The 17,593-nt window shown below is 41.7% G+C and overlaps 1 protein-coding gene across 2 annotated transcripts; it reads left to right on the forward strand.

The window, feature by feature from the left end:
* The first annotated feature begins 650 nt into the window (after positions 1–650).
* Positions 651–13,554, forward strand: LOC137268423 (uncharacterized). Of its 2 annotated transcripts, XM_067802992.1 has the most exons (12): positions 651–727; positions 3,451–3,562; positions 4,409–4,509; positions 5,245–5,383; positions 6,209–6,321; positions 6,869–7,040; positions 7,301–7,410; positions 8,185–8,208; positions 9,074–9,097; positions 9,835–9,925; positions 13,014–13,132; positions 13,453–13,554. In XM_067802992.1, exons 1-12 carry the CDS (start codon positions 688–690, stop codon positions 13,461–13,463), a joined length of 1,056 nt encoding a protein of 351 aa, XP_067659093.1. In that variant the 5' UTR covers positions 651–687; the 3' UTR covers positions 13,464–13,554. The 2 variants fall into 2 exon arrangements, with proteins under 2 accessions (XP_067659093.1, XP_067659094.1); XM_067802993.1 differs by lacking the exon at positions 8,185–8,208 and having other exon boundaries at positions 672–727.
* Positions 13,555–17,593: the final 4,039 nt, after the last annotated feature.

Consider the following 17,593-nt stretch of genomic DNA (forward strand, 5'->3'; position numbering starts at 1 on the left):
ATGTGTGAAGCCCATTTCTGGCGTCCCCCGCCGTGATATTGCAGGAATATTGCTAAACACCATACTCACTCACTCACTCACTTATTTACACGTCATCGTATTTCCACTTCGTAGATCGATGTTCATGATGTTGATCACTGGATTGTCTGGTCTAGACTTGATTATTTACTCATCGCAGTAGCAGCTTGGTTTTCCATCGCTTAGTGCTCCGTGAAACGACATAAATGCCCTCGTCCCCAAACCAGCTGGTCAGATCGTGACTGCGAATTTCAATAACTTATAAAACAGTCGTTTTGCACTTACTCGACTTGACATAACGCGGTGTCCGTATTAGAGAGATTCGCCTGTACAATCTGATACAACCAGAAAGGTCAATCCTTTCAAACTATAATACTGTGAATGGCCTTTCACGACATTAGTGTCTACATTGTTTCGTAATTTCCTGAAATAACAGCAGAATAAACAACGAAACATATCATACATGGAATCAAGTTTTGTCACATTTTACTGCAATGAATTATGCGTAAACGTACTCTTAATTAACCGGTTCGAACCACTTTACAGATTATAATGTCAGGCTTAATTGGGACTGTATTTAACTTCACGATGAGAGTATATAATTCGGGTCATCACTCACTTCTACCATATGAACTCAACTGTATAGAGGCGGTTGGAGGCTCTCACAATATGACGCCGTACTTGATTGCCCTTCTCCTGGCAGCTGTGGGTAAGTCTTATGCACGGCTCTACATACTTTGATTTTAACACCATGTGCTTTAATTTGAATATCCACAAAAAAATTGTGGATTTCCTTTACCTTTTTGGAGCGGTAGGTTAACCTGGTAATTAAAGCGTTCGCTCGTCGCGCCGAAGACCCAGGTTCGATTCCCCACAATGCGTATGTACAATGTGTGAAGCCCATTTCTGGTGTTTCCCTAGTCGTGGTATTACTACGACGTAGTAAAAACTAGACTCAATCACTCGTTTTCCTTCTAGAATGCGATGATATGGGGATTACACTTTCATAGTAAAGAATTCGATTCCTTTTGTGGTAGAGTAGCATCCGGGATTCGAACCCACTCTCAGACTGAAGCACCAGCACACAGTTGTCAGCCATACTAAAAAAGTGTGATACCAAATATAACATATGTTACATTGCGTTGTCTTTAGTTCACCGATTATTGAATGTTTGGGAGCATATACTTTATTGCCTCTGATGGAAGGCCTAATTATTTTTCTTAAATGTTGCATTTTTTAGAAATATTTGCAATATGAATTTAAACTTGAGGGTATTGCTTGTCACTGTTACCCTGAAACTTGTGTCGAAAGTGTACATTGACCCACAAAGGGGAGACCTTTGCACGGATAGTCAGGATCGGTTATGTCAACGTAGCCTAATTTCGTTGGTCGATGTTCACTTTATCAGTCTCTGGTTGTCCACAGACGACTATATATAGGCCGTTTTCATCTAACAGTAAACATTGCTCAATACTCAATCGCGTTCATACTCCGTAAAAACAGGAAAGCTGTAAAATCCCCACACTCCCCCAGTTACAAATGAATTTGGCTAGTAAAAAACTAGAAAAAAAACAAACCAAACACTTTTGTACTTAACAGTTCTTTTTGTCAAAAGTGAAACATTTGTTCAATATCAGCATCAACTGCACTTTCAATGTGTGAGACACCACATGGTAAAACTTTTACATTTGGTACTTTGTGGTTGTAATATTCTAAACCTCGTTTTTCTGGCAAAATGTTCTCATGCAAGAGGGAAAGTCATGGATGTGCCGTAAGGATTGACAGGATTTTTTTGCGATCAATTTGTTTCTTAAAAACTAATCCAAAGGTGGTCTAATAGATAAAGTGTCCACCTGGAACACGAAAGTCGGTAAAAATGCTACTTTTCATTACCCTGGCTGGTGCTAGTTAAAGGTATAATTGTTTTGAGTAAAGTATGACTGTTAAGTTGCTACGTAGAATCGTCTCATGCTGGCGAACCTGGTCCGGACCAGTAACAACAGCGACAAACGCACCTCACATTTTAATGTCGTTTTCTGATTGGCTGAGCGCTGTTCTGTTATTTTTTCAACGCACCCCGCTTACATCAGTTTTCAAAATTAACATTGAGGTTTTTCGGTAAGGTAAATACGTTGTTCACTTACTCCTCGGGGACCGCGAAACATAAACAAACATCGAGGGTACCTCACTCCATGCTCCCCTTGTTACCAGTGAACAACTTACAGTGTTTGCACGTGCAGTTATCTTGAATGCCAGGTTAAACTCGGTTCTAACCCTAACCCCAATCATTTCATAGTAGCCATCAACATTTATTTATTTTATTGATACAGATGGCTAATGAGTGAGTGATTTAAAACATTAATGCAAGTTAGTCACATCCCACTCTGGCTATGTGAGAGACGTGTTTTAACAGAATCTGGCTATTTGAGAGGACACACCACCCCCACACATGACCGAAATCCTTCCTCCCAAACGGTAACAGCACATGCGCGTCGTGATCGGGTGAAGAGTTTAAGCCCAGGAAATTATTAAAATAATTGTCACCAGGGTAATTTTGTGGCAGCCGTAAGGTCACAGAGGTCACAACTCTCATTAAATATAATTTTGCCATGACCTTTGTCCGTGATTCATAACCTTGAAGTTGTGCTTAGTGTTTTATTGATTTATATCATAACACTCGTGTCATTACTAACCTGTTGCCAAGAGAGGCATTAAATCGCTGGCTGATACATATACAAGACTGTTATATAAACTGCTCTGAAATGATAAGAATCATAGTCTACAGTAAAATAGTCAAAATTGGAAGTCATCTGTGATTGAATATAGTTTTACGCCGCTTTTAGCAATATCCAGATGTATCATGACTTTAGAAACTGGCTTCACACATTGTACTCATGCGGGGCATCGAACCCGGGTCTTCGGCGTGAACAAGCGCCCACGCAGTGTTTCCACAAGAGATTGTAGGAACTCTATTAAAGCACAGCTGTCTTCAAATGCCACCAGTAGCCTAGAGGGTAACGGGTTCACTCACTAAGACACAAATCCGGGTTCGAAGCTCATGGCTGGTGTCTCCAGGCGTAACAGTAATAGCAAATTGCTCGGAACGTCATAAAACCTTTGGCGCTTTCGAACTGCGTCGAAGCAGACCAGCTGGTCTTCAGAGTCGACTTGACGGATTAGATGGTCAGACATCATCGAAACTGTTGATTGCATGTCCTCCTATGTCCACTGAGGGTTGCCACTGCGTTGCTCACCTTATCGAACAATAACCGCACTGGTTACAAGCCTACGCCATAGAGCGGTACTTTTGCTGATTAGAGCGTTAACAACAATCGATCTACGTTGTGATGTACCCGAATCAGTGTTCAAAGCTGCCTATAAAGTCACTCAGTTTGAGTCAAAACATGACATACTTCTTTCTGTTGTTTGCAGCTGGACTGAGTGATGGTGAGAGGTGTGACTTAAGTCGTTGTCACACCCGTCTCATGCCCTATGCTGGTTCTCTCAATGATATCACTCCGGAGCAGCTGCCAGGGTTTTGCAGGTAGATAGGACTTTGTCACTTGTTTTCGCTTGTCACGGAATAATCTGAACACAACTGCCGCCCCTTTCGTACTGTTATAACCCATGTATCGGAAGGGCAGGCTCGCTGGTACACGTCATCGTATCCCCATTGCCTAGATCGATGGTCAGGATATTAATCACTGGTTTGTCAGTTCTCGATCATAAGACAGTGCGACGTTAAAAAACACCAAAATAAAAAGCAAAGGCTTTTCCCATAGCTATATAACTGGAAAACTTAAAACATTTTCACATTAGATTTTAAAACCCAGTTGATTCACCATTATACTTGTTTCAAATGATATTATTATCATTATTAATATTATTATTATTATCAAATTACACTAAATACCTAGCATTGGTGAAGATGTAATTATGACTATCCTTTTACTCGCCTCTGGCGACAAGTATTGGTTCCCGAAGATCAATTCTAATCCGGATCTTCAAGGGTTTTGAAGGTGACTTTGGAATCGGGACGTAAAATTTAGGACGCCAGTCAGTGAACTGTCATGTCCATACTCAGTTGTTTGCAGACTGTTCTTGTACAGATGGGGCCTACTGATCAGCGCAACAACAAACAAACTTGAAAACATTCGATGGCATTCAAGATGGCCAGAATTTTAAAATGAAGCTACTTTTTTAACTCTGGACATTGATTACAAATGTTTTAAGACCTTGTTACATTTTAACTGTTTTTTTTTCATACAAAAGGGAAACAATTCGATTGCCTTCAAGATGGCTCACAGTTTGAAACTGAGTTATTGATCAACTGATGAATATTAGCTGCAAATATTTTCAAACTGGGATACATTTTAACGTTTTTTCATAGGGAGGCTCGCCTTTCCCTTGATTGTATGGACGAGGTTGTTGGGGAATGTGACTTCCTGAAAGGTCATGTCGCCAACTTTGATGACGTCGTGTCCGGAATGTGTGAGTATACAAAACAAAGCCTGTTTGCATTCTTCAAGTACATGCTGAGACTTTTTGAAGCCAGTGTAATTTCGCGTCTGAATTTTGTCCCTTTTGAGAGCAATGTAATAGCAGGATTCAGACAAAGCATGCTAAATATGCGGACCTCACCTTTGAAATGTCTTGCTTGCATCTCAAGTTCTGTGTCGTCAGGATCCCAATTGTTCTCGGTGCCCTTGGTTTGGTGCCTCCTGATCTCTTGGCACAGATCAGGAGAGTGCCCAAGTTCTCCACCGGGAGCACATCCCATCTGATTTTGTCAAGTTTTAAAATACACATGAAGGCTTACTTTTATGAGATTTCATTTTATCGAATCTTGCGTTTTTTTGCTGTTCAGTGTACCTGTGAACACAGCTGAGTGTAGCGTTCTCCAGATCACTAATAAATAATCTAACAACCAAAACGTATAATTTTTCTACTGATATGGACAGTTGAAGGTCAGGGGTAGAATAGATCTTCAGCAACCCATGCTTGCCATAAAAGGCGACTATGCTTGTCGTACGAGGCAACTAACGGGATCGGGTGGTCAGGCCCGCTGACGTGACACATGTCATCGGTTCCCAATTGCACAGATATATGCTCATGCTGTTGATCACTGGATTGTCTGATCCAGACTCTATTATTTACAGACCGCCGCCATATAGCTGGAATAATGGTGAGTGCGGCGTAATACTAAACTCTCTCACTTTCATTCAGGTGTTGACATTGATTCTGATGAGGATGAAGATGACGACTTGAGGAGGGGTGTCGTCTGTTCATTCAGGAAGAAAGGAAAGATTCAGAGATGTGCTCACAGACTTCAACGTCTTGTCTACGAGCAGCCTATTCAGTGCTGGTAACACACGGAATGCCTGTTGAACCACGTTTTGCATTTAAATGTTATTGATGGAAAGGTGAACGAGTAAGGTTTTACATCACTTTCGGCAATGTTCATGCAATATCAGTGCTGAAAATGAGAGAAAAAATCCCAAATTCATGCAGACAAAACGTTGTCATGGTGATATAATTAATGTTTAAATACTATTGTTATCGCTATAATTATTATCATGATCTTAAAAAGTCTGAATTACCACAAAAATTATTCTTCCTCGTATGAAATAAAAAAGAATTATTCCGGAGAATATGACATACGACCGAGTGTCCGCCTACAATAATCCGTATCAAGGTGGGCCCACCTCAAATGGACGTCACACATTGTTCCAATGTTGGGAATCGAACCCGGGACTTCAGTCCTACAAACCAACCACTAGACTACCCAATTTCCCCTCATGACCTGGGAGTTGGTACACATGGGAGTCAGTTAGTGAGTATAGATTTACGCCTCTTTTAGCAATATTCCGGCAATATCACAGCTGGGGATAACGGAAATGGGCTTTATATATGGTTCCCATGTGTGGAATCGAACTAGGATCATCGGCGTGATAAGGCAACTCTGTAACCACTAGGCTACCCCTACGACCCTTATGAACCTGGAAACACAAGCCGAGTTGGTACATGGTTTGTTAAAAAGGAAACGTTATAACTCACTTAACAAAACGTATTTATGAAATTCCCGTTGTTTTTGCGAGAGAATTTAGTTTGACATCGCCTTCGGCAATATTCAATCTATATGCCGATATCTGATGTAATTAGGTTTTAGGTTCATATTTTCTTTTTGCAGGAAGGTTAGGAGAACCATCGGATGTCTTCAAAGAAACATTGCCAAATGCCCCAGTGTTTTCAACCCTGCGGTCATACGCTTAGACGCGTTGCGCTCAAATCTTTTGGCGATATGTGAGTCAATAAAACACATTACCACCTCTTGGCAATTGCCTGTGAAGATCCGGGCTAGAATTGGTCTTCAGCAACCCATGCTTGTCGTAAGAGGTAACGAAAGGCATCTGGTAATCAGGTTCTTTGACTTGGTTGATGCATGTCATCGTGTTCCACTTGCGGAGATCGGTGCTATTGATCACTGGATTGTCCGGTCCAGACTTGATTATTTAATAGTGCTGAGAGTGGCGTTAAAACCAAACTATATCATCTAGGCATCTTTTGCACTTAACATTAATGATTCAGGGTTTTTCAACAGGATCTACAACAGGGCATCCATATTCAAATTTCGATGATGAGTCATTAACGGGTCATTTCCAGATCTTGCAGAGACATGTGGGGGTGTATGTGATAGTCAGGCCTCACTCACTTTCTTACTAACTCAGCCATGCATAACGTGTTCTGGACATCTGTGGTGCTGTATCCTGTATTCAGTACCCTTTATGAATACCTATGGTCAGTACATTATCAAACTCCATTCAAAATTCTCTTCACAAAACTCTTCCAGGTGAAGAGACTGAGGCACCTTCAACTAGAGCACCTGCAACGACTCCAGAACCACCAACAACAGCACCAACCGAATGCCCCTTCCAGTCGCGTATTGAAGTATGCCTCAGTGAGATCAACGGCTACATGCAAGTTCTGACGCTTGGAGAACCGAACACCGCAGAGGCATGCAGGTGAGCTACACGGTGAATGCTGTCTAAGCGGGAATCTCGGTTCTAACGCAGTTTTTCAGGTGAGCTTTAAGGTGAGCTACCTGGCGAAGGTTGTGTGAACGTCGGATCTCACATACCACCACTACAGTGATAGTATCAACACTTGCTCCTGGATGGCGGTAAATATAGATGCATATTGTATACGCCAATACTGTGGATGTTTTGTTATAGATAACGTTATAATCAGATTATAATTAGATAATGGTCTATCATCTTTGTAGATCTCTACCAGGTGCCATAGAGTGTGTTTCCAACTACACCGAGGCCTGCAATATGGGCACCCAGTTCAATGCACTTGTTGACCAATTCAGAACCCAGGCAAGCTCTTTGTGTAAGTACTGCGTCTTTCTATTAATAAGAACGCTTAGCGTGGAGAATACAACCAACAAGCACGGGTGCATTCTCTTCCCACAGTGGCTACTTGTCACATATTCCTATGTAACCCCTGTTCTAATACGACCCTTTCATGGTGCGAGTGTTCAAGACTAGTGACTGGAGGCAATCAGATTTAGTAGTGCAATCAGCGGCCTTGTTTCAAAAGCGATCGTTCGAAAGATCTCCGTAATTTCCGGATGCATCGTGAAAACTAGAACCTCTTCCCGAGCGTGATACTCAAATGTTTCTTCTAGACAGAACTCAGTCATGTCATTTTTGTTTCTCCATATTGCTTGCATTTGTCAAGTTGAATCTAAGTCGATGTAACACGTGTTCTGATTGGACAGAAAAAAGGGAGATAAATCTGCTGCCATTTTGTGCCGCTAGGGGATTTTATGAGAACCGAGAAATATGGACGTATTAGAACGGAGGTTCGTAGGAAGATATGACAAGTAACCTCTGTGGGAAGAGAATGGCACGGGTGGCTCAGTGGTCTGATTCCAAGGGCAAGAGTTACGTCCGACGTGTAGTGATCGTAGGTTCAAATCCCAGGTTCATTGCTGAAATAATTAAAGTAGGGCTGAAATGCTGTAACATCTCGAGAAATGTTTTCTACTCAGTCACTCGAGGCAGCCCCCGGACATTAAATAAAATATATTTCGCATTTTGCAATGATCTTATGTACCTTTTTCCTTTATTGTATGGTAAACATGTTTATCTTGGTGACCAGGTCTAGGCACTGGTGGAGTACAAGGTACGTATTGTTTCCATCACTCATCACGCCAAAGACACGGGTTCGATCCCAGCATTGGGTACAATATGTGAAGCCCGTTTCAGGTGTGCCCCGCTCGGAACATTAACGGGCTTGGAATAACAATGAGGTTAAATCCAATTTTTTAAAGAAATATTATGTTTCGTTTTCGTGTTTGAATTAGGGGAAGAAAATGTGTGTAAATGTTTGCCAAATCGTTTTTGAAATATCAGACACAAACAAAATAAATGGTTTTATGTGCGTAATGAAAACTAATAATTCAAAAATATTTAAGAAATCTCCATTTATGGAAATGTTAAAAGTGTAGTTAACCTTGTTGTTATTCTAACCCTTTCCTAGGTGTGGTCGTCACGTCAGTGTCAAACTAACGTCACGCCAACGTAACGTCAAGCCATTGCCAAACCCGAATTCAAGGCAATGCCATACATCAATCCATTGTCAAACTAACGTCAAGCTAATATCACACGAATGTCACACCAATTCCTAACTAATGTCAAGCCAATGTCAAACTAATGTCAAGCCAATGTCAAACTAATGTCAAGCCCTTGTCAAACTAGCTTCGAGACTTTGTCAAAATAACTTCGAGATTTTGTAATACCAACTACGAGACTTGACAAACTCACTTCGAGACTTTGTCAAACTAATGTCAAGCAAATGTCAAATTGATGTCAAGTCAAGGTCAAACTAATGTCAAGCAAATGTCAAATTAACGTCGAGCCAATGTCAAACTAATGTCAAGCAAATGTCAAATTAACGTCGATCCAATGCCCACGTGGGGTTTCATGAGACATTTGTGGGCGGTTGCATATATCTTTATCTTTAACATTTTCTTCTTTATATCTACCAGGTCCTGGCACTGACGGAGGAGAAGGTACGTGTTGCTTCTACCTGTGGGGTGGCCTAGTGGTTAGCACGCTCTCCCAAAATGGGTACATTGTGTGAAGCCCGTTTCTAGACTCCCACGCTCTGATACTGCTGGAATATGGCTAAAAGCTCAGAACCTTACTCACTGACTCACTCACCACACATTTGGTGAACAATTACCCATGGCTTGGAGAGACAAAATGTCTGAGAGGTTTTCCCAATCTGGGAAATAGAAGGGAAAATTGGACGCCAAATCAACAGGGCGGTCAGAACATTAGGGTTCGTCACGCTGAAGACCCGGGTTCGATTCCCCACATGGGCATGTGTGAATCCCATTTCTGGTGTCCCCAACCGTGACATTGCTGGAATAACCATGACAGAGGCGTATAACCGAACTCACCCACACCGTTACCTTAACTTTGACCACACTGGATAACATTTGCTGTGTGATAAGAGGGGAGACTATTCCTTAATCGCCTTTGGGACACTGATTCCCATTTGTCCCGTCGAGTGGATGAATGTTGGACAAATCGATGCAGTACACTACTTACCCCAAACCGCCATCTTTGAATTTTCAGAAACTCGAAAACAGACACATATTAACAGCAGGGTGTAATCATTATGTAATCAGAATATAATCGAGATGTAATCAGAATATCATCATCATATCAGTACTTTCATTTAAATGAACAATACAAAATCAAGTACTGGACAAAATATTTCATCATCGGCTGTTTTACATAGGAGGATGTCCATCGAACTATCAAAGAAGCCTACTTGAATGTATAGCACCGCTTCAGGAGGGAAACAACCCAGACTTGTCCGCCATTTGCAGGTAAGTGAACTGTATGTAACTTGTCTGTAGGTACGTACACGACGCGTAGGTTGTATGCAGATACGTAACCGACACGTAAGTTGTATGCAGATACGTACACAACACGTAGGTTGTATGTAGGTACGTACACGACACGTAGGTTGTATGTAGATACGTACACGACAAGTAGGTTGTATGTAGATACGTACACGACACGTAGGTTGTATGTAGGTACGTAGACGACACGTAGGTTGTATGTAGATAGGTACATCGCGTGTAGGTTGTATGCAGATACGTACACGACGCGTAGGTTGTATGTAGATACGTACACGACGCGTAGGTTGTATGTAGATACGTACACGACGCGTAGGTTGTATGCAGGTACGTACACGACGCGTAGGTTGTATGTAGATACGTACACGACGCGTAGGTTGTATGTAGATACGTACACGACACGTAGGTTGTATGTAGATACGCACACCGCGTGTAGGCTGTATGCAGATACGTACACGACGCGTAGGTTGTATGTAGATACGTACACGACGCGTAGGTTGTATGCAGATACGTACACGACGCGTAGGTTGTATGTAGATACGTACACGACGCGTAGGTTGTATGTAGATACGTACATGACGCGTAGGTTGTATACAGATACGTACACGACGCGTAGGTTGTATGCAGATACGTACACGACGCGTAGGTTGTATGTAGATACGTACACGACGCGTAGGTTGTATGTAGATACGTACACGACGCGTAGGTTGTATGCAGATACGTACACGACGCGTAGGTTGTATGCAGATACGTACACGACGCGTAGGTTGTATACAGATACGTACACGACGCGTAGGTTGTATGCAGATACGTACACGACGCGTAGGTTGTATGCAGATACGTACACGACGCGTAGGTTGTATGCAGATACGTACACGACGCGTAGGTTGTATACAGATACGTACACGACGCGTGGGTTGTATGTAGATACGTACACGACGCGTAGGTTGTATGTAGATACGTACACGACGCGTGGGTTGTATGTAGATACGTACACGACGCGTAGGTTGTATGTAGATACGTACACGACGCGTAGGTTGTATACAGATACGTACACGACGCGTAGGTTGTATGCAGATACGTACACGACGCGTAGGTTGTATACAGATACGTACACGACGCGTAGGTTGTATGTAGATACGTACACGACGCGTAGGTTGTATGTAGATACGTACACGACGCGTAGGTTGTATGTAGATACGTACATCGCGTGTAGGTTGTATACAGATACGTACACGACGCGTAGGTTGTATGTAGATACGTACACGACGCGTAGGTTGTATGTAGATACGTACACGACGCGTAGGTTGTATGTAGGTACGTACACGACGCGTAGGTTGTATGTAGATGCGTACACCGCGTGTAGGTTGTATGTAGATACGCACACCGCGTGTAGGTTGTATGCAGATACGTACACGACGCGTAGGTTGTATGTAGGTATGTACACGACGCGTAGGTTGTATATAGATACGAACACCGCGTGTAGGTTGTCTATAGGTAAGTGAATCACGTATAGGTTGTCTGAGGGTAAGTGAGCCGCGTGCAGGTTGTGTGAAGTTTTTTTCCTGGTGTTCCATACAATAATAGGAATATTACTAAACGAGGCACCCACGTCCGGAGAAACCAATACAGCGTTGCTTGGCATGGTGGTTCTGTGTTTTGGAATCTCAGCATGCCAGTGGTTAATGCTTTGGCTGTGACATTAAATGGATATGATCACATCTATACTGGACAGAAATAGTTAAGGATATATGTAACTTTCGGAATTATGAATAATGATTTATTTATTCAGTGACATACTGATAAAATATCATAAAAACGCCAATATCCCTGACTTATTTTGTCCAGTATATTGAACTAATGCTGCATTTTGCACTAAGACACAGTTACGCTGATCCGACACGAACTAAATATCGCAGCAGATCTCCATGATCGTGGAACGTTTTGTTTCTTTGCCCCTTTCTTGACGCTCTTTTTCGGTTTCACAAACTCTGATGGGATCCGGTACGCATTCGAGGGTATATCCAATTAATTACGCTTCAATGAAGCTCTGTCACAAATATTTGACGATCTGTATCGACATGTTACGATCATTACGATTTGAGTATATGATGTGTTACGATTCTTTACGTTTTGAGATGTTCAGAACAATCTCCTACCTTTTGTTGCCTTCTGTTAAGACACATTAATCACGATTGTGACACGATTCTCGGACAACATGAGTTACTTTGGAACCCTTTCCTTTGCCCTTGCCCACTTTTCTATTTTCTATAACGAAAATGACGATGAAATAGTGTGAAACGGCCTGCAGTTGGATTTCGCCTGACAGCATGACACACGTTATAGAAAGCACACTAAACGCACCAGAAGGTGACGCAGAACAAGGGAGTGTAATAAATCGTGACACATCGTGGGTGTTATTTGTAGTACAGCGTGTTAAAAGGTTCATACAAATGAACTGAATCGTATTAGGTCGATATAAATTGTGTACAACGTGACACATAGCCAGAAATCTTTATACAATCGCAATAGATCTTGGGACAATGGGCATTAACATCTGGTACTCATTATTACGATGTATTACGATTATCCCGAAACGCTCCATTCCGCTTTTTTCACGTTTTGCTATCCTCTGTAACGATTTGCTCCGATGCCTACACTTAACTACGCATTTGAAACGTTTACTTAAAAAAATGGCACGATTATGACATGATTATAAAGATATATCACGATCACAGAGAGTTCACATCGTGGCCTAATCGTGATCTATTCGTGACCTATTAATTGTGCCTAATCGTGATCTAATCGTGGCCTAATCGTGATCTAATCGTGGCCTAATCGTGGCCTAATCGTGATCTAATCGTGGCCTAATCGTGATCTAATCGTGATCTAATCGTGGCCTAATCGTGATCTAATCGTGGCCTAATCGTGATCTAATCGTGATCTAATCGTGATCTAATCGTGGCCTAATCGTGATCTAATCGTGGCCTAATCGTGATCTAATCGTGATCTAATCGTGATCTAATCGTGACCTAATGTAAACGTTTTCTTCCAGCATGGCCCGTACGGCTTTCGACTGTGTAGACAACCTGGTGACCCTTTGTGGAAATGCAGTCGGGCCTATGTTACAACAAATGCGTTATAACCAGTCAAAACAGAATTTGATGTCTATCTGTGAGTATTTTTTTATCATAATGTTCGATAGAAAGCTAAATAAAAGAAAATTATTGCGTAATCAATAAAGCCGGTTTCAGTTTTTAATTATGACTTCATTGTTTTGCTCCAATTCTATAACTAGTAACACTCGGGTCTGACGGGTCTGACTGGTCTTAACCTATCTAGCTTTGAGGCGGGAGAGGTAGTCCAGTAGGGAAAGCGTTCGTTCGTCACACTCAAAATGGGAACAGTGTCCAATGCCCATTTCTGATGTCAGGCGGTAATTCTGCTCACAGCGGCGTAAAACCCTACTCACTCACCTTTCATTTTGTCCTTAGGTCCAGCATAGAAAACATCGTTCCAGCTCTTATGCAGTACATCTCTGATTCTGTATTTTCATCTGGAATTCAAATGGTAAAATAAAGTTGATACCTTTATGATATGTCTGTTTTTTTTGTCGGCAAAGAAACACAACACCATATCGTGTACCAACGTCCCCTCTGACGTGACCTTAATTCTGACGTTGATCTTAACCATCACATTGACACCGTGCCTGACCTTGGCCTTGATTCAAACACAAACTTACGGGAGACTGCAGCTGAAAATACACCTCTATCGCTGTTTTGGGCTCGCCTGTTTGATTCAGCTGACCGGTCAAAATCACTTCTCATTATGTCACAATAAACATACTCATACTTGTCACAATAAACATACACGTTGAACATCCGGGTAAGAATTGGCCCTCCCATGCATGTTTGTTGTTGACGGTCTCACGGGTCGGGTGGTCGGGCTCGCTGACTTGGTTTGCAGATGTCATCGTATCTCACTTCCGTAGATCTATGCTCATGCTGTTGATCACTGGATAGTCTGGGTTAGAATCGATTAATTTCTGAACTTCAACATACAGCTGAAATGTTGCTGGGTGGAGCGAAATGAAATGCCATGTTTAATTCCTAGTTTTCCCCGCCACCCCGAACTACAACCCATCAGAAACGGGCACGCCCACCTGACAATACTGAATACACGTACGTTCCATAAAACATGAAGCATCCTTTTGATGTGAAGATGCGTTCTTTATGCGGTCCACGGCAGTTCGTGATTGAGAGTGACCGTCCTTAGGTAACGTCTAAACTCTATGACAGCGCTTGATACTTTCGTTGAGACATGTATGGAGGGCTCCCCTGTAAGGATCTAGTCAAATACTTTGTTGACAGTAGAAGGACGATGGCCGAAAGACTTCGAAGAGTCGATGATTCTAGGCCTCTGAGTTCAAACTGACCAAGTTTAAAGACCGGATCATATGACTCTCACAACATAAACAAGTGTGACACTGCCGGATACAGGGTTCGTCAGTAACTGAGTAAGCGACCTTTAAACTGAGAGCTAGTACTGACACTGGTAACTGCCATATATCACAATACAATGCCATTTACAAAACAGAATAAATGAAGGGCATTTATATTTGGAGTTACACGTACTCAGCAGAAGTATAGATTCTGGTACTTTTTATAAGGTTGGCTCTGCTGGCGGTTAGGTGTCTCACTTTGAGAGCGTGGGCTCGAATGACGTGAACAGACTGGAGAAGCTCTTTTCGAATGTGGGAAAGGTTTAGTCGCGTTTATGTATAATGGCCTATTATCTAGTTTAAAAAAATCCACATGTGCACAATTACTGCAATAATCTCTTTATGATGTACGCTTGAGAGAACGCCAAGTACACCCACATTGAAAAAGAATCATTTTAACTTTTCAAATTACACATGAAATGAATATTCGCACTTAAGGAAACAAGGTAGATAGGCATCTCCAAGCAGTTTAGGCTTTAGAAAAAAAATGAATGTTTCTGTTTCATTTTTTTGTCAAAAGTAACGAGGGCGGTAGGACTTTCTAAAAGTTTTTGATTAGGAAAAAAACCCAGTGAAGATGGAGGAACGCATTTTTATTTATTTTTCTTTTAGAAATACAGCTTGGGAACTTTATAAGCACGTGTTAATGAGTTGTTGATTCAGTTACACTCATTCTTCCAGACACTCATTCTTACAGTGGACAAAGGATCATCGGAACCCTTCAAATCCAAAATTATTTTTTTAAACGGCAGTGAGAAATTGTAAATTGTTACGCGCAAACATAAAAGTGAAGCGCCGATGCCCGAGAAACACTTCACTTTTTTATTTAGTTTCAGGGGTTAAGTGACGTATTACCACATCAGTGATATGTCCGTGTCCCCTTTTTCCTCCGAAATGCGCCGGATCAAGGGTTTAATGTTAGAATTTCGGAAGGTATGGCTTGGGAGGGTGGTGGTGGGAGGTACAGATGATTTTTACGGAAAGGCACACCACCTTTCCTATAACATTTCAATATGGCCAGTCTGAAATGACAGTGATGTACTCATGTTAAACACCAGATATTACTGAATAGTACTGGTATCAAGGGAGGTAACTCGCTAGTGACTCTGAGAGGTCCAATGCTTAAAGAAGGTAAGGTAAGAGACTGAATAGCGTCTGGTTTGATGAACTTATTATATGTGAAACTGAAAGTACAGTGTCAGTCACGTCTACAATTTTGTATGGTAGTTTGAATGATTGTTAGTCAGATTGATAGGGCTGTATAAACAATTTGTGCTTGGCGACGGGGTATTCAGAAAATAATCTGTTTTTGAAAATTCTGAAAATAAAATCCTCAGATTATTCCCAGAATAGGAATAAATCGTTCACGCTACTTACTTGGTATTCTGATTATTATTTCTTAAATTGTGGATCACCAGAAATGCTTGGCACCTTAAGTCTGAACGACTGCAGGGTCATCCCTTCAACAACCCATGTTTGTGGTATGAAACGAATAATGTGGTTGGTGGTCAGGCTCGATGGCTTGTCTGTCATCGTATCCCAGTTTTGTAGGTCGATGCTCATGCTGTTGATCACTGGATTGTCGGTCCATCCAATTATTGACAGATCTCCACTATATACCAACACACCAAATCAATTGGAACCGTGCCTCCCAAATTACCAGTGTCGAACACATACTTATATACCCGATTGTTCATTGTTCAGGTCACCCACTGGAAGTACGTATACGTCATGGCTGATTGGTTGGTAGAAAATAACTACTGTCACTAACTCAACCTAGAAAGTGGCAAGAGCGAATAGAGGAGGATGTACGGTATTTAGTAAATGGGCTAGATGGAGATAACGACTCATATGCGTTGGAGGCTAGGGCGAATTTGTCACAGCATTCACTTGTAATCTGCACATGGCTGTCGTTTTGGCCAGTGATGTTGAAATAGGTCATAGTAACTCTCCGTTACTGCTTTTGTCGGTGAATTAAGTCATTATCCAGCCTACAGACTGCAGATAACGTTTTGGGTCACTGAGTTTTGTACGTGCTTGTGTTCATCTCAAGTGGAGAGCGGTGGGATAGCCGTTAATCCGTATATAACATATCACCAATTTTGTTTTAATCTGGGGCGGTGGAATAGCCTACTGGTTAAAGCGTTCGTACGTCATGCAGAAGACCCGGGTTCGATTCCTCACATGGGTACAGTGTGTGCAGCCGATTTCTGGTGTCCTCCGCAGTGATATTTCTGGAATATTGCTAATGTCGGCGTGAAACAAAACTCACTCACTCATCTCATCTCAGTTGAGTATCCTAATTTTCCTTTAAGTAACCTAATAAACTGCACCCATCTTACTCACACTCTGCTGGGTATCTTCCCATTTTTCAGTAATTGTAAATATGTAACAAAGTGTAAATGTTGATTTACGCGTTTGTTATATACATTTGATCTGTAATATGAGAAACGACCAAGATGTTCGTTTGCTGAAATAGAGCCTCTCAGTCTAACCTCAGTTACCTCATCTATCCACCGGTAAGCAAGCCAGGATTTGACATTGTTGTGTGTAGGTATGTAAGATCAGGTATGTGGAGCATTTACAATAATTTACGCAAAACCGAGGAACTGAGTTTTTGCATAAATATTGGCATAATTTTCGTTTATACGCAGCTTTGCCGTACCTCTGCATCGGTTGGATGTTTTTAAGCTAAGCCAGGAAATTCAAACTCGGAAATATGGAGATATATTGGAACAATTTCACTTTGTAGGAATAAAAGTCGTTTATTTGTATCTTGTATAAGAGTGTCTCCAACAAAGTCATTATACAAACATCAACATGATAATCAACTTACATTGTTACACACAAACACATAAAGAGTATATCTGAGATAAAAAAGGCAAAACAACATGAGCGGATTGTTCTTTGATCCACATTGGCCTTTAGGAAGCTAGATGGTAACAGTAAGACACTTGTAGACTGGCCAGGCTTATCCTTCCCTTAGTTTGGACATAGTCAGCGGGTGTGCTGCCCATGGGTGAATATCGTCAAAGTGTACCACTGGAACAGCTGCCACAGGACTGCAGGTTGTTGATGATTGTGACTGTTATTTTCTCCTTTTGTCACCAAAGCCAAGTAAATGTGTTCGGATG

Source organism: Haliotis asinina, chromosome 16, assembly GCF_037392515.1.
Source record: "Haliotis asinina isolate JCU_RB_2024 chromosome 16, JCU_Hal_asi_v2, whole genome shotgun sequence".
NCBI classification, from domain to species: Eukaryota; Metazoa; Mollusca; class Gastropoda; order Lepetellida; family Haliotidae; genus Haliotis; species Haliotis asinina.

Bases quoted from the DNA above. Each gene is read 5' to 3' on its own strand.
- LOC137268423 (XM_067802992.1), top strand. From the start codon at position 688: ATGACGCCGTACTTGATTGCCCTTCTCCTGGCAGCTGTGG. The intron at 3,563-4,408 runs GTAGATAGGACT...GTTTTTTCATAG, and splicing joins CAGCTGCCAGGGTTTTGCAG to GGAGGCTCGCCTTTCCCTTG. The intron at 7,411-8,184 runs GTAAGTACTGCG...CTTGGTGACCAG, and splicing joins AACCCAGGCAAGCTCTTTGT to GTCTAGGCACTGGTGGAGTA.